The sequence below is a fragment of the Dasypus novemcinctus genome, chromosome 9 (assembly GCF_030445035.2).
Source record: "Dasypus novemcinctus isolate mDasNov1 chromosome 9, mDasNov1.1.hap2, whole genome shotgun sequence".
Taxonomy (NCBI): Eukaryota; Metazoa; Chordata; class Mammalia; order Cingulata; family Dasypodidae; genus Dasypus; species Dasypus novemcinctus.
Window position 1 is genome coordinate 99,003,897 of NC_080681.1, and position 18,840 is coordinate 99,022,736.

General features: G+C 48.6%; 2 protein-coding genes across 27 annotated transcripts in view; one reads left to right on the top strand and one right to left on the bottom strand.

Moving 5' to 3' along the window:
• Positions 1 to 344: 344 nt before the first annotated feature.
• Positions 345 to 9,719, bottom strand: NCDN (neurochondrin). Of its 17 annotated transcripts, none has more exons than XM_071217554.1 (9): positions 9,241 to 9,477; positions 8,166 to 8,243; positions 7,876 to 8,016; positions 6,927 to 7,028; positions 5,842 to 6,810; positions 4,506 to 4,747; positions 3,694 to 3,918; positions 3,169 to 3,311; positions 345 to 1,843 (listed from the first exon to the last, which is right to left on the bottom strand). In XM_071217554.1, the coding sequence occupies exons 4-9, from the start codon at positions 6,954 to 6,956 to the stop codon at positions 1,407 to 1,409; spliced, it is 2,046 nt and encodes a 681-aa protein (XP_071073655.1). In that variant the 5' UTR covers positions 6,957 to 7,028; positions 7,876 to 8,016; positions 8,166 to 8,243; positions 9,241 to 9,477; the 3' UTR covers positions 345 to 1,406. The 17 variants fall into 17 exon arrangements, with proteins under 17 accessions (XP_071073655.1, XP_071073652.1, XP_071073654.1 ...); XM_071217551.1 differs by lacking the exon at positions 8,166 to 8,243 and adding an exon at positions 8,898 to 8,965 and having other exon boundaries at positions 9,241 to 9,378; XM_071217553.1 differs by lacking the exon at positions 8,166 to 8,243 and adding an exon at positions 8,581 to 8,687 and having other exon boundaries at positions 9,241 to 9,324.
• Positions 9,453 to 18,840, top strand: part of KIAA0319L (KIAA0319 like) — a 249,023-nt gene continuing 239,635 nt past the window's right edge. For 4 of the 10 annotated variants that reach the window (XM_071217546.1, XM_071217547.1, XM_058303907.2 and 1 more), the window contains exons 1-2: positions 9,674 to 9,921; positions 12,584 to 12,750. In XM_071217546.1, the coding sequence (XP_071073647.1) occupies positions 12,612 to 12,750 (139 nt within the window). In that variant the 5' untranslated portion in view covers positions 9,674 to 9,921; positions 12,584 to 12,611. Of the gene's footprint in view, positions 9,578 to 9,639; positions 10,097 to 12,583; positions 12,751 to 18,840 lie in introns of those variants that run through there. The other 6 variants (XM_058303906.1, XM_058303910.2, XM_004472229.4 and 3 more) reach the window with 6 other exon arrangements.

Below are 18,840 nucleotides of genomic sequence, written 5' to 3' on the forward strand. Positions count from 1 at the left end.
GAGAGCACCAGCACCCACCTCTCCCTCTCCCCCAGGCCTGGCCCTATAAGCAGTTGAGTTTGCAAACCTGCTTAAGAATGTGGGCTTGGAAGCTGGCTGGCTGGCTGGGCGTTCTGGCTCTGGCACTTACTAGCTGCAAAAACTTGCAAGTCACTTATCTCTGCCTAAGTTTCTTTGTAAAATCAGGACAATAGTACTTTCTTCATAGGATTCTTGTGAAGGGCTGAATGAGAGAACACTTGTGAAGGGTGCTTGGCAGAACATGTGTTCGGCAAATGGTAGCTGTGAGTTGTGGAGCCTGGAAGGGAGAGGCACGGGGCACGACAGACCATGCGGGAGCCATCTTGTCACCAGTGAACATTTATTCAGTGTTCACATGTGCACAGCTTTGAATTTGGTGATCATAGAATGCTCTGGGGGAGGGAAACAAGGGATCAGGTTGGGGGGGGGTGTCCCCCTGGGTTCCTAAGAAAGGTAGTCCCTGCTGGAGCCGCCAGTCGCGTCTCTGCAGAGAGGAGTCATAAGCAGGGGTGGGAGTTTAAGCCAGGCACCGTGGTGGCGATGGGGTGCAATCACTGGGGAAACATGCGGCTTCTGGGGAAGTGTCCTGCCTGTTCCTGGCTCCAACCAGGCCAGGTGGCACCAGGAGAAGTGGGATGGAACACTCAGGTGGCCACGCAGGGATAAGGACAGGCAAAAATAAATAAACCCCCACCCCCCATCATCACTCTGCTGCAACACAACACAAAAGCCTGGAGACCAGGGCCCAAGGACTCCTGTGTCCCCTCAAGGAAGCTCAGGTGGAAGGTTTCCCCAGCACTGACCAGGCCTTTCTGCCCCGGGTTTCCCTGGAAGGATGGGGGCAGTTCAGACCTGGGGTTACTGAAGATGACAGGAAGAACTACGATGTCAATGGCCTGGGCCGGCTCTGTGCCCGAGGGAACCAAGAGCCAATTTAAAGGATGTGGGTCCTGGGGGGGCCAAGGGGGCACCACAGTGTCGGGGAGTCCTCGCCCTGGCCGGCAGGGCACATGGGCTGAGGCAGTCAGCTCCCGCCAGCCCTGTCCCACCCTGGGGCCTCCCTCCTGCTGGGGAGCCAGACATTAGTGACACTTAGTGCCCCCTCCCTGGGGGCTGCTCCAACCTTTCCCAGCCTGGCAGGGACAGCCACGTTGATTTCCAAGGTGATCCCTGCCCCCTTGAGGGTCTGGGGGTGGGGAGCAGGGCGCAGTTCCTTACACTTGAGGGGTGGGCACCATGCCCTTGTCCTCGAAAAAGCCAGAAAGCTAGGGAGTTCGGGGGAGGGGGAGTCTGGGGAGGGGGAGCCAGTTTGGGGCTTCAGGGAAGAGGCCTCCTCCCAGCTTCCCTGGCTGCCTGCCCCGGGTCTATCACCAGTGGACGCCCCTTCAGGGCTCTGACAGGCACTGCTCCAGGGCGGCCATGCGATAGTGGCTGGCGGTCTCCTCACCCGCCTGCAGCCTCATGGCCTCCCGGCACAGCCGGTTGGCCCGGGCCAGCTCCACCAAGACGCCCTGATAGGCGGCCACCATCTCAGGCTTGACGGAGTTGGGGCTGACACTGCCGAGCAACTGGAGCAGCTCTTGCGGCCAGCGGGAGCGCAGGGCAGCCGGGGCCAGCCAGGGCAGCAGTGGCACACAGCCCGTGAAGGCCTGCATGCCCAGGAACCAGAGCTCCTGCAGGTCAGCCCAGATGCCCTCGTAGTCAGGAGCCAGGGCCAGCACCGCCTGGTCTGAGCCAGGCGTGGCCCGTGCCACGTGGGACTGCGATAGGAAGAGGATGGCGGCTGCGAAGAAACCTCGGGATGCTGGTGTTCCCTGAAGAGCTGGAAGGCAAGAAGGGTGTGGGAGCATGAACCAGATGGGCCAGCTGCTCTGCAAGGCCCTTCCTTTCCCTTTTTGTGTGGACATACTCAGAGAGCCGAAGCCTCTCTGTTTAGAGGCGGCACAGCTTGGGGTCTAACTGCCTGGGTTCAAATCCTACCTTTGATGTTTACTGTGTGACCTTGGGCAATTTATATAACTTCTCTGGGTCTTGGTTTCATTTGTAAAATGGGCTCAATGATGCTAAACTCAGAAATGTGTTGTGAGAATTAAATGTAGTAATCTCAGTACACTCAACCAGAAATGCCTCTACAGGTACAGAAGATAGGAGAACACTCTGGTATCAAGCAGTGATAGGTACAACGTAACCAGGTTTTGTCCATTCTATTCTTGGAACTGAAGAGGGAGCCAGAGGGGAACGTGATGAAATGGCTTTTGCTTACCTGCCAGGCAGGGTATGCAGTGGGGGTATGCCCCCACACTGCAGCCACTCTCCAGGGGGCTGTTAGTCTAACCTGGTGGTCTTTGTGGCTGAACCCGACTGGGGCCACAGCCTGGTGGCTCTGCTCAGGGGCTGAGGAGATGCAGCATGGGACTGAGGGTGTATGGGGGCTGGAGTGCAGGATGGGCTCCTGGTCCACTGGGCCAGGCAACTCTTCCCACTGCTGGGGGTTCTGCTGGGAACCTCACACACGCAACAAAGAGGCAGCTGAGGGTATGGGCACGTTACACCCTGTTCCCAGGCATCTGCTCAGCAACTCCAACCTGACAGATGGGGCACAGGGAACAGGCAGGGACAGAGGGACCCAAGCAGACACCCACGGCCAAAGTGGGAGACACAGAGGGCTGGCAGGGGTGGGAGGGGACACCCCGCCCCCTGCACAGAGTAGGCTTGGGGAGGAGGTGTGCACAGAGGCGCACTGAGTGCTGAAGCTTGCCACTGAGGGAGGTGAGGTGCTGAGCGGAGAAAAACCTCAATGGAGGGAAGTTAGGTTTCTGACTCAAGGCCTGGGTGGGGGCGGCTCCACCTTGAGAACAAGGATTCAGAGTCCTTGGGCTGCTGGGGATTCCTGGTGCCTATGCCTGAGCTTCTGAGCAGGCCTGTACTGAACACCCACCAGCCCTTGCCTGAAAAGTCATCAGAAGGAAGGGAATGTTGTCAGTTTGGGAAGATGGGCGGGGGTGGGGGGGTGAGGTATACTTCAGAGATTTCCTCTTGATTGGAATATTGTGCAAAAATATTTTTTTTCTGAAAATGGTGCCTGGAAAAGAGCAGTTCCACTCAGGTCTTCTGCCCCAATCCATTAAGACTGTCCCCAGGGCTTACCTGGAGAGGTGCTAAGGAGCCGGGCCATGAGGAGGCCCAGGGTGGCGACGTTGGCAGCCAGAAGCAGCCTCCCCTGTTGCTGCACTAGTGCAGGCAATGACGTCATCAAGGTGTTCATAAGAGATGTGAAGCAGGCATCACGCCTGGGGAAGGAAGGGAGTGAAGGATAAGGGGAAGGGATGGGTTACTGGAGGCAGGTCAGTCCTTTGGGAAACCCGGGAACCTGGAGCTCTCACCTTCACTATGCTGAATTTAGGAGCCAAGGGAAAAGTTAAGTTTGGGTCCCAGCAGATGGGTTACGGTTGGAGCAGGTGGACGTGCTCAGAGATAATTCCGTGGGACTCTAGATATATCAAGTCCTTATCTGGGGCTGGCATTTGTCTATGCAGAGACCCTTTCATTCTAACACTAACAGAAATCCATGGCCACAGGGAGATGGGCAAAGTGGGAGCTAAGGATTTGTGGCAAGTTTGAGCAGACCCCTGCTTCCTCTGAGCTCGTCCCAGCCTCTTCTTAGCCCCTTACTTGATGAGCCCCGGTGCCGTGACCACGAGGTTGAGGAAGATGTGGCAGCAGGTCTGCAGGCCGATCTCCACACTGTCAGGCAGCACTGAGGTATCGTGGCCGGGGGATGTGAGCTCCCACTGCTGCAGGAAATACTTGCACAGAAGTGAAGGAGCCCCCTCCTTGATCAGGATCTCCCGGGGCCCATCTTCGACTGTCAGGTGGCACCAGCCAGGCAGAAGGAGCCTGGGGATATGGAAGGGACAGACGTGTTGTCTATTCTCTGTCAAATCACATGGGTATGGGAGAGATGAAGTCACAAGGATTCCCTTTTGGGGGGCACACCCCACCTGAGAGAAATGAAAGTAGGGGAGCAGGACACTTCCTCGTAGGTACCGCAGAAAAAGCACAGGCCTAAATCAAACTTGGCCTCTGCCATGCGGTGTAACTTTTAGCAAGCTGCCTTAACTTCTTTGTGCCTCAGTTTCTGCATCTTTAAAATGGGAATGAGACTTATGTCTTAGGTTTGCTATGTGGACCAAATGAAATCATTCTGATGAAAGGTATAGCAAAATACCTGGCACTTGGTCGGTGCTCAATAAATGTGGGTTCTCTTTGTACAGGGAAATTTGGGGTTGATAGGTGATAGATGCCCGGCAGCCCAAGTTCTATGGAACAACTCCTCCCCCACCAAACAAACAAATAATGCTAAAGGAAATCTCATTATCATAATCAGGAAGCCAGGCAAAGCCCAGTTGGGGTAGGGGTGTCATCCTGGTATTACACTTTTCTTTAGAACAGTTTGGTTGGGCGGACTGTGATTGCAAACTCACCGGAGAGCATCCTCTGGCCAGTTGGGCCCTGGGGTGCTGGGGGAGATGGCCAGAGTGGCCACCTGCTGGGAGAGGTCGTTGGCCTCCTCAGCCTCCTCGTAGAGGCTCTTGGCATAGCAGACGAGGAAGGGCAGCAGCTGGCAGACCTCTTTACGCAGGGACGAAGTCTCCTCGGCCAGCCAGGCACCCAGGATCCGCACCGAGGCAAACACAAAAGGCTCCTTCTGCTTCTCTGGCCCCACCTGTCGCCATGGGATCCCCTTGAGATGGAGCAGGACACAGACCCTCCCCTGCCTGGCCAGGCTGCCAGCCAGCCCAGAAATAACATAACCAGAAGGGTATACTGGCCTGTACGCCCTTCAAAGGCAGGCACCAAGCCTTATTCTGCCCTGTGTACCTAAGCACTGATCATGTGGTAGGAAAATTCCCCACTGGAGTCTGCACAGAGCAAATCCTCAGTGTGTGTCTGCTGAGTGAACTGGACTTCAGACATGCTCCACACTTGATGGACTCAAATCACATCCTTTTTTTTTTTCTAAAGATTTATTTTTATTTATTTCTCTCCTCTCCGCCCCCCAGTTGTCTATTCTCTGTCAAATCACATCCTTATTTCCGCTATCCCTCCACCTACTTTATCTCAAGGCTAGCAGGAAACACACATGTCCAAAACTAAGCAAATACTCCCCCTATAGCAGCTCTGACATGAGTTGGGAGGACAGGCCCCTGGTTACTGGGTAAATACCCCCAGGGGTGGAAGTGTGGCATGGGGTGGGATCCGTGGCTGGTGAGTTCAGTGGCCGGAACAAGTCATCAAGGAGACCAGGGTCCCGACTGAATCCCTGTGGGAGAGGATGGCTGGACTTTTAGGGAAGGAGGTGATGGGGAAAGCTGCCACGTGAACCTCCGGAGAGGCCAGGGACCAGGCAGCCTTGCTCTTTTCTCCTGCAGCACTAAAAGTTTGTATGCACGTGTATTTAAAACTGTGTTCTAGATTGTCCGGGACTGCTTCAATTGTGTGCGCATTGGGTAGAGTGTGTTAAGGGTAGAGGGTTGTGTGGGCAGGAGGTTACTGTGTGGTGTGTGTGTGCCTGTGTGTACTGTGATGTGAGTGCACATATGGTGTGTGGAATGGTGCTTGTGTGGAGGCCCCGGGAGGGGGAGGGGGAGGGAGGCCCGGCACACACTACACCCCACAGTGCTTGCTGCACTCCTGGCCCACGCACGCATCTTTGCTCAGGGCTGCAGAAGCTTCACTTCCCCCTTTGCCTTGCCTTCTGGCTCCTCCACTGGCTCCCTCCCCAGACACTGGGCTCCCCATGGGCCATTACACCCTTACCTGCTGCAGGTAGTGGATGACAGCCCCGATGGCCTCCTTCATGATGCTCACAAGCTGCACCTTCTGTGGCTCCTTCAGCAGGGACTGCTCACAGCGGGTACACTCCTGGATCCCCAACTCCATGAGGGCATAGCAGGCAGTCACCACGTCCTCCTTCACCTCCGTGCCGGTCTCCTCCAGTGCCAGCCGCACCTCCACGCATGCCAGATTCACCAGCAGGGCCAGGAACTTGCTCCCGGAGCTACCCGCCGGGATCCAGTCGGAGCCGCAGGCGTGCGCCAGGCGGGCTGCCAGCTTCAGTGCGGGGTTGCGCTGCCAGGAGCTCAGCTTGCTGCCCAGGATGCGTGCCAGCCCGGCCTGCAGATCCCGGAGGCATTCAGGGGGCACGGTTGTCGGGGGCAAAAAGAGGGGCAGTAGCTGGCAGAGCTCAAACTTGCTGGCATCTTCAGCTTTCTGAAAATCCTCGCTGAGGCCCCGCAACACAGCCAGCAGGTCAGGCTCCGCCTCCTTCCAGCACTGGGTCTCAGCAGCCGCCAGCAGCCCCACCAGGAGTGCCAGGGCCTGGTCAAAACCATAGCTGTGCCCCAGGTATGCCTGACACAGGGCAGACACGGTGCCACCAGCAATGAGGTGCCGGGGCCCACGGGGTGTGCCTGCCACAGCTGTCAGGCACTGGTAGGTGTCATCGATCATGGAGCGGCGGGCAGCATCGTCAGGATCCCCCCGGGCTGTGAGGAAAGCGTTAAGGATGGGGATCTTGTTCAGGACCTGTGGATGAGCGGCCAGCTCAGGGTCACTGCAGAAGCAGGCCAGCAGGGCCACGCCGAGGGCCCGGAGAACGTGGTCGGGGCAGCCATCTGGCGCCTCCTTGGTGGTCAGAAGACGATTGGGGAAGGTGAAGCCGACGGCATCAAAGATTCGCCGCCGAGTTTTGGCATCGATGTCACCTGCTTTGACTGCCTTGGTCACCTATGGGTGGTATGTACTATCAGCAGGATGGAGCAGAGGTGGCCAAGACTGTCCCCTCCCTGCACCCCGAGGCACTGAGGAATACTCGCAAGATTAGATTATGCAATGGGACTCACTCTGGGGTCAGGAAGCCTCCCAGAGGTCATTTCATCCAGGTTCTTCTTTCTCCCAGGAGGCAGACAGGTATTGCCTCTGGGGTCCCTCTCAGTTGATTATCTCTGTGGAAGGGAGGTCCAGCCCTCCTCACCCACTCATTCTGGCATTTCATCACCTGGTCAGCCGGGAAGTTCTTCCTAATGTCTAATCTAGATGCCCACAACCTGAGTTGGAAGGGGCTTAGAAGAGTGTTTAAAAATCTTCCAAAGATTTAGGGTCCTTCCCTAACTGCTCCTTCCACAGAAGTCTCTGATCCATTCCCGCCACCTTCTCAGGGGAAATGGCTCCTGTGTCTCGCTTTTCTGCCTGTCAAAACATTTCCCCTTACATTTCACCTAAACACCTCCTCTGCTGCAGTGTGAGCCCTTGACTCTGGAGCCTTCTCCCTGTTGCCATGGCAAACAAGCAGTGGCTGTTCTCCCTCCTCCCTTCACCCCCCACACACCAACCCCCCCCTTCCCAGCACTGCAGCTCCTGCTCTGCTGTCCCCAGCTTGGGTTCCTCCAACAAAGCTAAGCCCCGAACCAGCTCCTTTACCCTCAACCTACCTGCTACTACCATGGTAATCCCCTAGGACCCCTCCCTAATCACTTTGAATCATGCTACTCTCGCCACCCCCAAAACAATCAGCCCCAGCCCTCTGCACTAGTTACTACCTGCTGCCGTTACCCTATGAGTCAGCTCCCATCTGCTCTGGGACGCCCCAGAGAGCAGACCTAAGCAGGTTCCTCCAAGGCTCCTAGGGCCATACACCCTTATTCATTCCTGTTTTTCCTTTTGCCCTCATTCTAAGGGGAGCAAAATAGGGGTTCCCAGTAACACCTATATATCCTTGGGGACTCAATCCCATTCCTAGAGGGCCCAACCACCCAGCCCTTCCCACCTCCCAATTTTCCACCAATTTCTTACTAGCAGCAGGGCTGCAAACTGCTCGCTGTCATTCTTGGCCTCACGGAGGGCTCCCAGGTAGCGTTCTAGGGTGGAGTTTCTGCCCTCTGCCTGGTTCAGAGCTGGCTCGCAATCTGAGGCCATGGTGCCCGCCTTGCCCAACTGTGAACACAAGAGGGACTGAGCATCCCTCTGGAGATGAGGGGCAGGGGTGGGGGTGGGAGTGGAGGATGGAGGGAGGGATTAGCACAGAAGGAGGGGAGGATGGGGTAAGGTGAGGGGTGGGTATGGGTGTGTTCCTCAGGACTGACCTCCCTCAGGGGAGCCCCTTGCAAGGGCTGGACCTGCAAATCCTTAGAGATGAGGAAGGGACCCTGATCCAAGGTCACCTCCAGAGAGCGGGAAAGAAGGACCATGAATCCTGTTGTTCAGCACTCTTCACCAATCTCCTGGGGGTGGTCAGGGGCTGGTCCCACTGTGCCCCTGGCACCAGAGGCCCAGTTTTATCTCCCTCCATCAAGGCACACAGGCAGGGAGTGGTGAGGGGACAGACAGGGAGTAATGGAGACATACACGGGTGAAGTTCGATTATCCGGACTCAGGTTGACACAAGAGGAAAAGGGCATCCTAGGTCTCCTTTTCTCTGGGGGGGAGGGGGCGGCGGGGGGGGGGGGGGGGAGACACAGGAGATAAGCTTCAGCTGAAATGAGGATGCAGGGTGCTGACCTGGGAAGGCTTGGAGGCTCCTCTGGGGACCTCACCCCTCCAGCCAGGGCTCTCAGTCGCCCCCACAGCCTTCCTGCCTCCGCTCTTCTCCCTCCCTCGGGCAGAGGCTGCAGCAGCAGCAAAATTAACCCCTTGCGCTCCCTCTCCTCGCCCTCCCCGCCCCGCTCCCAGCCTGTGGATGCCGGCAGGGCTAGGTGAAGCAAGAAAGGGTCCAGGGTAGCTCCCAGGACAACGGAGAATCCAAAAGCCGGATAATCGAAGCGGGGCTGCTGAGATGGGGAGATGAGAAGGGGAGGAGGGTTCCTGGCGGTCACCACCTGTCCCGCCGCAGCCAGGTCACAACACAACATTGATGAAGTCACGACAGAGCGGCGATGAGATCACACTTCACGATGGCGTGGTGATGTCACGAAGAGATCACGGCAAAATCACGACATGGGACAGCCCCAAAGATGACAGGGCAATAAAAAAAAATAAATATACACATCTATATTGAAAAGGGCTGTAACAAAATGGAGTCTCGACAGAGCACGATGATGTCGCGATATGGCGCGATGGAGTCGCGATAGGGTCCCCGGGGTGTGTCGGCATCGATCAGCGCCCGCTCGGAGAGGTCCCCGGCTAGGATGTAGGGGAGGATCTGAAGGGGGCTGGGCTCACCAGGCTGCGGCCCCGAGCGCGAAGTCTTCTCCGAGCGCGATGCTCCGCGAGCTTGGGGCCGCTGCTCGGGCCGCTGCTCACGCCGCGTTGCCCACTCCAGGCGCCAGGCTGCCGCAGCTCCACCCCCACCCCCGCACCACTTTTGGCCAATCCGCGGTGGCTTCAATCCTGGCTCTGGCCAATGGCATGGCTGGGCGCTGAGCCGTAGGCGGCGGTGCCGTTGCCGCCATCTTGCTTACGGGTATTGCCCGACTCTGGGGCTTGGGGCTCGCGCGGGGGAGGCGGAGGTGCAGGCTGCCTGGAGAGTCGGAGGCTGGGGGCCCAGAATCCATTGCTCGTGCGTAGTTCCACCCCGTCCAGCACTTCCCCCCTCGGGCTCGCGGCTTGAATTGCGCTTCCGGTGGAAGGGGCGGGGCTGGGTAGCAAGAAGAGTGTGTTTCCGGGTTGAGCCTCGGGAGGTGGGAGGACGCGGCGTTTCCGGCGGCTGTCGCTGTCCTGGGAGGCTGAGACGAGAGGGACCTGTTCGGGAGGGGAGCCGGCGCCACCTTTTCCCTCCTCCTCCTCCTCTTCCTCCTCCTCCTCCGGGTGAGGGGAGCGAAGGTTGGGGCCCCCGGCCCCATGGACTGGGAGGAGGCGGAGGCAGCCGAGAGCCGGGGCCGAGCTGTGCGGCCCTGAGCCCCGGTAGGTGGCCGGGGGCAACTGGCTGCCGGGCCGAGGACTTTGAGCTCCGGGGGCGGGGAGGGGGTGGGGCGCAGGCGGGACGGGCGATTCCTCGGGGTGCGCTGGCCTGGTTATTAGGACCCTGAGGTGGCGCTCTTGACCCGTCCAGGTTAGCCAGCTGTTTCTGGCCTTGCAGGTGCGAAGCTTGTTCCCAGGCTGAACCCCTTCTTTCGTGCCCCGGTCTGGTCTTGAAGCTCCCTTCATCCCCTGACATTCACACAAACCGGGCTAGGCGCGCCCCTATTATTAACCCCTCGACCTACCTCTACAGCCTCGGCCTTAACTGCTGTCTCTCTTGTTTAGTCTCCCCACTGAGATATAAAGTTGATGCAGAATAAGGGAGATGGGGTTAAGCACAGTGTGTAAATTACGAAAAAGTTATTCAGGGTTTTGAAGATTATGCCTTGTAGTGGGTCCTTAGGTGGCTGTGGTGAGCGCGAAGGTGAAATGAAGTCTTCCTATAATCCAGAAAAGCTTTGCCATTTCTAATCTCGCAGTGGTTGTGCTCAACCGACAATAGATACTAATGAATAACATTAGCCGACTCTTCTTGTGCTTTTTTATATGATTAACAGACTGGAGAATAGGAACAAATTGGAAAGACGACCTCCTAGAACAATCTGTTCATTTTCCCAGCTATTTGGAAAACAATGTCTGCAAATATAAGCAAAGCTATTCATGACAGTCTGTTCTGTAACTTTCCCAAATATCTGAGACTTCTTTTTTTAAAAGCTTTATTCTCGATTACTCATACCAGCTGAATAGGCTGTTTCAGACGTGCTCTCTCTTGTTCAAACATATCTTATCGCTGTGTACATAAATGGAGTTCCACGTATGTAGCTGACAGACTGAACTATGATACATCCCCCATCAACCTGAAGTATTAAGTAAACATTACCCCCTGCTCTGTCTGAACAGCTGCTGCAACAGAGAATGCTTTTATTTCGGGTGTACTTGTAACGCCCTAAATGCCAGAACTATTGCAAGCTTTTCTAGATTTTTATTTGTGAAGTATTGTGGGGGTGTGTGTTCTCTGCCTGAGTTGTTACCCTTTGATTCTCCAAGGAACCATTTGGATCTTGGTGATGTATTCTGTTGTTCCTGCCTCTGGTTAGCAAGCCTTTAACCGGACCCTAGGAGTGATTGTGCCCTTCAGCAATTATAGGTTTCAGAGGAATGACTGGTTTGAAGTTAAAATGAAATCAGCTCTGCCACTCTCCCGTATGGTTTTTTTTGTTTTTTGTTTTTTTCCAAAAAAGTATTGCTTTTCTAATCCTCTTGCTAACCCAGTGGTGTTTGTTATTCCTGTTTTCAAAACCTATTCATTTCTTTTGTGCCTGTCGCCCACCAGTCAGGCAATTGATGACAGATGTTGAATCACCTTGAGTTTTAAATCTTACTGTGTTGGATAAGATACACACACACACACATGCTTACTCACTCCTTCCAGCTTGGGAGGCTAAAGAATTTGCCGGATATATTTTCTGACAATAGGCAACATTTCATAATCTCTTGAACATGTGCCCAGCCCACAGACGTCTTTTGGCTCCATGCTCCCCAACATAAAACTACATTGTAAACTCCTAGAAATAGGAATGAGGGCGATGAAGTCCTTCAGATGCTTAAGGCTCACGAAAGGGCTTTCATGGGCGGGCTGTGCCTCGGTTTTGCCCCTCTGTGTGTGCATGTCTGTTTCCTAGTGTTAGTCAGTACTGATATCCAACCCAGGCAGTGTCATTCTCCTTGAATGCTAACTGCGGGGTGGGGTAGTAAGCTTGTGCCATTTGTCGGGTGTTGCTGACAAGTGCACACATAGGACAGAAGATTTTTAACTGCTTCCTTAGAACTCAGTCAACCCTCTTAATGGTCCCAAGATTTATATAGTAACCTATGTAGTACAGTGAAGCTGTGTGAGAGGGAATAAAATTGATGGGAAATCAGTTTTGAAGGGCCTTAATCATCTAGCCCCTAGGTTCTAGAGTAGCCAGCACAGTGCCTAACACATAATAAGGACTTTATAAATACTTGTTGACTGTTTATATTAATTTAAGCCTGGTCTTTTAAACAAAGGACTGCAGGTGCCCAAGGAGGTAACATCAGTGTAAATTGGATGAATTTTGAAGATAATAGTGGTAGAGACAATAGCAAACTCGAGATTGCATTTCCTGCCTAAAGAAAACCACCTTAAATTAAAAAAATATAATACTGGTTCAGTGTACCTCTGAAAGCCCTACCTCTTCTTTTATAGTTAATAATGCATGTTTGGCCAAAGTAGAAAAGCTAGTAATAGCAGAGCTGGAACTAAAGCTCAGATCTTTCTTTCAGGCTGGTGCGCTTTTCATCCAAATAACGTAGGTGATTTACTGTTAGATTAGAAAATAATGGAATATAAAGTGCTTCAGTTTTATAATGGATTCATTTCATATCCCTTGCTATGTTGTTATCTTGATAATTATAGGCTATGTCAGAGCTGAGGTTGAAAATTTGTCATCAGGGATGAACAGTGAAAGACAAACTTGAAATTTCTTTCCCCCTAATCTGTCACATTCTTTAACATTCCACATTTCTTAGAATCAAGTATTAATTACTTGACATGTAATTTTTTTTCTTTCTGTCTTTCTAGTGTTCTTGTTCCAACTGTCTGGAAGGCCATGGAGAAGAGATTGGGAGTCAAGCTAAGCCTTGGTTCCTGGATTTTATCAGGATATTGTTGGCAACCCGTGAAGTGGCTGAGAAGCCTATACCTGTTTTATACTTGCTTCTGCTTCATTACTCTGTGCTTGTCAACAGGTACCTTTTTCCCTATACATTTAAGGTTTTTTTTGTTTTGTTTTTTAAAGGCACTGTGTGTGAGTCCTTTAATTCGTGTGAAAGACTTTCCTTATCTTTCTTCTCTCAGTTCTTTTATTGTCATTGTTATTTTCAGAGTATGGAGTATGAGAAAATAGGAGTTTGAGAGAGACTTCTGAGTATGCTGCCATTCTGGGCAGAAAAGCAATCTGGTAAATGACAGAAATGGCCATGCTTTTGGTGGACGCTTATTTTTTGTGGTTTGTTTGTTTTTCTGTTTTGTGTTGGAACCAAAAATTGAATTGGATTCTTTCTCATAAAGAAGAGTTGGCTTGATTATTTTGAGATATGATGAAGGTGTAATGAAAAGAAAAAGATCTCAGATTTGGACAGACTTGCCCTAGAGCTGATGTCCCACTTAATAACTATAAAACCTTGATCAAGTTACCAGACATCTCTGAGGAAGAATAAGACCTACTTCATAGCCTGATTTGAAGGACAAAATAGTTGAAATGTGTAGTGTAGCACTCTGCACATAGGTGCTTAGTAAATGGTCCTTACCTCCCCTCTTCTCTCCCCTCCTTCCCTCCCCTTTCCTTTCCTATACTTATAGGGAGAATGTGTCCTTGTTTTTATATAAAAGCGTCCATGCTGGTAGATATAATAAAGTGTGCTTTCCTCCTCAAGATTATTTCCCCAGGCTAGAGCCTCTTGCCAGGAACAGTGTTAAGAAACCTAAATTTCAGAGAATATCCTTTCTCTTTTTCTTTCTGTCAGTTCTTTTATTGACATTGTTTCTTTCAGAGTATGGAGTGTGAGAAAATAGCAATTTGAGGAAAACTTCTAAGTATGCTGCCATCCTAGGTAGTGACCAGAAGCCTTTTGCTGAAGAGACTACTGTTTGGGATAACTAGTAATCAGCCTTTTGCTTCTACAATTGTAAAGGTTTCTGTCGGTTGCTTTCTTAAATGAATTGGTGTTTGTGATCTTGAAAATCAAGTAATTACTATAGTTAGTAATTTCAGTAACATTAGCTTTGACGTTTTTGTTGTCCTGCAATGATGGTTGTTGGTTGCATAATTAGAGCTGTGGAAATTGCAGTTGACAGAAAGCTGACCTAAATGTTTTTATCCTAGATGATGTTTTGCTAGGACAACATTTCTATTTCAGTCTAACATCTTCTGTAAGATCATTTGAATTAAATAAGTAGCTGATTTAGTACCACCAGAGTAGGAAAATCACCTTTTTTGAAATGCACCTACCACATATCAGGCTCTTAGCTATAAATATTACATACCTTACCTCATTTAATCCTTATCATAACCTAAAGCAGATAGTTTTATTTTCATTTTATGAATGAGGAAGTTGAGGCCCAGAGAGGCAAAATAACTTGACCAAGGTCACACTACAAGGACTTGATAAAACCATGATTCTAAACCTAGGTTTGTCCAACTCTAGAGCCCATGCTCTTTCTCTTCTACTATTCTCCCTTCCAACCACAAGTGATATTTTGGAGGACCAAAGACAATTTTTACCTTGAACCCTAATAAGTATTTTGTTATTCAAGGAACAGAGGAGGAAGAAGCAATACTGAGTCTTTATTTTCCAGTCTAGTACTTAAATATAGCATTGTGGTTCACTGGACTTAAGCAAGGTTATAAGTCCCCTAGGCCAGGCTTTAGTACCTCTTGAACTTGATGCTTAATGACAGCACACCTGTGAGCAGAGTGCTTATAAAGATGCAAAAATGGTATTGTTAAAGAGTGATTCTGGTGGGAATTAGATTGTACCAGTTCTATTTTAGAAAAGTTTGGAGCTTTTACCTTGAAAGTAAAAGATCAAGAACCATATGTATTGAAACTGAGGGAACATGCAAACAACAAATGACAGACTTGTTTGTTATGCATTTGAATTTATAGGAGCTCTTTCAAATCAATTAAACAAAATCCAGGATGTTAATAGGAAAAAAAAAAAGGATGACGGAGGATAAAGGACATGAAAAGAGAGTTCCATAAATAAGAAATTAAAATTATTTGTAAACATATTTAAAATGTTCATTCTTATAACTAACTAAAGAACTGTAGATTAAGATAAAAAATTCTTTCTAATGTATCATATTGTTGAAGAATAAAATAAAAATACCTAGGGGTGATGTGGTTGCCCTATGATAGTGCTGGGGAGTTTGAACACAACTTTTTGCTATAAAAATCAAGACTCTTAAAAAAGGTCATATCCTTTGACCTAGTAATTCCCCTTCTTGATATTTATCTCAAGGACACAGTCAGATAGTTTTTAATGTGAACATTCATCAATACTCTTTTATTCTATGATGTAAAATATTGCTACAACCTGCGCAGCCGATAGAAGAGTGGTGAAATTGTGATATGGTCATCGGGTAGAATATCATCCAACCTCAAAATTTATATTTTAGGAGAACAAGTACATGGAAAAATGCTCCTAAAGATAAATAATAAAAGTAGGATGCACTACTACATATTCACTATAATGCCAATTTTGTGAAAAGAAAAAAAATTATATAATAGAAAACAGAATGGAAAAAAGATATTTAACAAAATTTTTATGTATTTTTTTTGAGTAGTGGGATTGTTTTCTTTTTGCACTTTTCTGTGTTTTCCAGATCTTTTTCAGTGTATATATTTAATTTTTTATAAGGGGGAAAAATCTACCTGAAACAACAATAAAATAATAGCAACAAAACTTGTGGGTAGTAGCCTGAGTCAGAGTTATCTACCTGTACATTTGTTCAGTTTTTCTTGATCTTTCAAGTTTTTCCTTGATACAATATCTTTCTGATTGTTTGGTGTTGTTATTCAGATCATGGATTATATGGATTATCCCTGAAAAATGAATCAAAATAAGACAGCTCTCCAGTTAAACCCATTCCTGCTTCTATACCCATTTCTGCTTTGGGAGAGTCCCAGGTACCCATTGACTTGCTTACAGTGGGCTTCTATTTTTTTTGCATTTTTGGATTCACTACTGAACCCCTTATTAGAAAGCATTGATTATAGTTTGTCTCATAAAAGATACCCTGTGTTTTCCCTGTGGCCCATTGAGTTAGGTGGTTTGAAAAATAGCATTTTGGACGTGGGATTATCAGTATCTGGAGACAAATGTGAGGTGACCCAAAGAGTTTGGAAATTCCTGCAATAGTTGGTCACCTTGTTGAGAGGAGGGATTTTTGCCTGTTTTGATTGTTCTAGGTATCCCTAGCAAGTACTGAGGAGTTGACACATAGTAGACACATCATAATCCTTCGAGAGTTAAACTTTGAAATCAACACTGCACATCATTTAGAGAGTTAAAACTTAAAATAAACACAATTAGCTGAGGTATGCAAAGTTACCTTAAAGAGATAGAGTGCCTTTGAGACCAGCAAGATTTGACTAAAATCAAATATATTAACATATCTAAAGAAAGACTGTTACATTTAAAGGGCTATGTGTACTGTGTCTGGGCTTAGAGGCCTGAAATAGCTGTGGATCCTTAAAACTGGGAGAGTCATTGGGGCTAATGTAGGCCTAAAGCTAGCAATTGTGTATGGAAATGTTTACTGATGCATCCCTTGTTTCTGGGAAGTAGAATACTTAGCAAATATAGAGAAAAAAGTATTCAATTCAAAAAGCAATTTTTTGAGGATTTACCAGGAGTCTGGGTCTAGGCTTGGCATTGGGTAAGATGAGTATAACACAATTCTGACCCTGGAAGAGGTCCCAGTTTAGTGGGAGGAGATAGATATATAAACACTATTTTAATGTGGTAAGTAAAAAGATAGAGGAATGCAGTGTACGGAGTGCTACTGGAACCAAAGAAAAAGAATTTAGTCTGGGGTTAGGGGCAGGAGCAGGGAAAGGAGGAATAGGCAAGGGGGAACCAAGAAATTCTTTCCAGAGAAGTTGATGCCTGAACAGAGTTTCGAAGGTTGAATATGAAGGATCTAAAGGGTGTTCCCAGGCAATGGGAATGCAGGAACAAGGCACAAAAATATGAAACAGCATGGTGTGTAGAGGAAACTATAAGCAGTCTTTTTGCTGCTGGAATATAAAAAGCAAAACTGGAATGGCAGTTTCTGGAGAGGTAGATGGTGGGTGGGTCATGAAGAATCTTGTGTGCCTTGCTAAGAAGGTTTGATTTTAATCCTTTCAGGCAGGTGGTCTATGGATATTTTTTATTGCACACTAATTCATAAAAAATGTTGCTGATGTACCAACTTTAATACATTATAACAAGTACCGTTGTAGTAATGTGTTATTTATATAAAATGTACCAAAAATAAAAATTTTGAAGAATCAACTGAAAAACAAATGTGAATAGTTCTAATATTTTCTTTTCATACTCCAGTGATTTGTCTTGCGTATCTCTTGTAGTCAGACACCCCACTTTAAGAAATTGGAAGTTATTGAAGAGTTTTAAGCAAAAGAGCAATAGTGGTAAATTTCTAGGTCATTTTTACTGGAGTATAGAAGAATGATAATGCTGGGGATGAGAGGAGGATGGGAAGGGGATGGAGATCAGGACTAGAGACAGGAAGATCCATTAGTAAGCTAATGAAATAGTTTAGGAATAAGTTGATGAGGCTATCTTTAAGGAAACTTTTTCTCACTGAAGAGCATAATTTAATTCAATTCAAACTAGTAGATGAAGTGCTGAATTGTTGGGTAGAAGTTAGGAATACTGTAGTAAGAGATTAGAAGAGGATATTGTTTTATTGAGATTAATACCACTAGCTAATTTCAGAACATTTCTATCACCCTCAAATGAAAAACCATACCCATTAGTAGTCATTTCCTATTTTCCCCTCCCCTAGCTCCTGGAAACCACTAATCTACTTTCTGACTCTATAGTTTTGTCTTTTCTGGACATTTCATGTAAATAGAGTCATACAGTATGTGATCTTTTATGTCTGGCTTCTTTCACTTAACATCATGTTTTCACAGTTCATCGATGCTGTAGTATGTATCAGCACTTTATTCCTTTTTATGACTGAATAAAATTCCATTGTATGCATATACCTTATTTTGTTTTGTTTATCCATTCATCAGCTGATGGACATTTTGGGTTGTTTCCACTTTTTTGGCCATTAATAATGCTGCTATGAACACAAGTTTTGTGTGAACATATGTTTTCAGTTCTCATGGGTATATATTTAGGGGTGGAATTGCTGGATCATATGGCAACTCTATATTTTTGAGGAACTGAATTCCAAGATCCTGCACTGTTTTACACTCTTACCATCAGTGTATGAGGGTTCCAATTTCTCCACATTCTTGCCAGTTCTTGTTTTTATCTTCTTTTTGTTAATAGTGGAGGAAATTATTGAGGATTAGAAACTTCAGGGAAGGTTTCATGGAGGAAGGGGAACTTGGCTTAGGCCTTATCTATATCCAGTTTGCAGGTGGGTAGTTTGTCACAGAAGGAGAGAGAGGGTCTGGGGAAACAACTTGATGTGTTCAAATTTCTTATTCATTTGTTAATTTATTATTTATTCATTCAGCAAATATTTAGTGAGTCAGGCTCTGTTCTTTTTTATTAACACATTTATAAAATTAAAGTTAATAGATCAGGGAAGCGGACTTGGCCCAGTGGTTAGGGCATCCGTCTACCATATGGGAGGTCCATGGTTCAAACCCCGGGCCTCCTTGACCCGTGTGCAGCTGGCCTATGCGCAGTGCTGATGTGTGCAAGGAGTGCCGTGCCACGCAGGGGTGTCCCCCGCATGGGGGAGCCCCACACGCAAGGAGTGCGCCCTGTAAGGAGAGCCACCCAGCGCGAAAGAAAGTGCAGCCTGCCTAAGAATGGTGCCGTTCACATGGAGAGCTGACACAACAAGATGACACAACAAAAAAGAAACACAGATTCCCGTGCCGCTGACAACAGAAGTGGGCAAAGAAAAAGACGCAGCAAATAGAGACAGAGAAGAGACAACCGGGCCGGGGCGGGGGGGGGGAAGAGGAGAGAAATAAATAAAGCTTTCTAAAAAAAGTTAATAGATCACATAGAAAGTTACATTAAAAAAGCATGATGTTCCCATATAACCTACTCCCCATCCCCACCATTTTTTGTAAATTG

What these genes read in the sequence shown, in the direction of transcription:
- NCDN (XM_058303914.2), bottom strand. Translation starts at nt 8,270, where the DNA reads ATGGTCCTTCTTTCCCGCTCTCTGGAGGTGACCTTGGATCAGGGTCCC. An exon ending in AGTTTGCAGCCCTGCTGCTA is followed by an intron (nt 6,811 to 7,875) that starts GTAAGAAATTGG and finishes TACCACCCATAG; the next exon opens with GTGACCAAGGCAGTCAAAGC. An exon ending in TCATCCACTACCTGCAGCAG is followed by an intron (nt 4,748 to 5,841) that starts GTAAGGGTGTAA and finishes CCATGGCGACAG; the next exon opens with GTGGGGCCAGAGAAGCAGAA.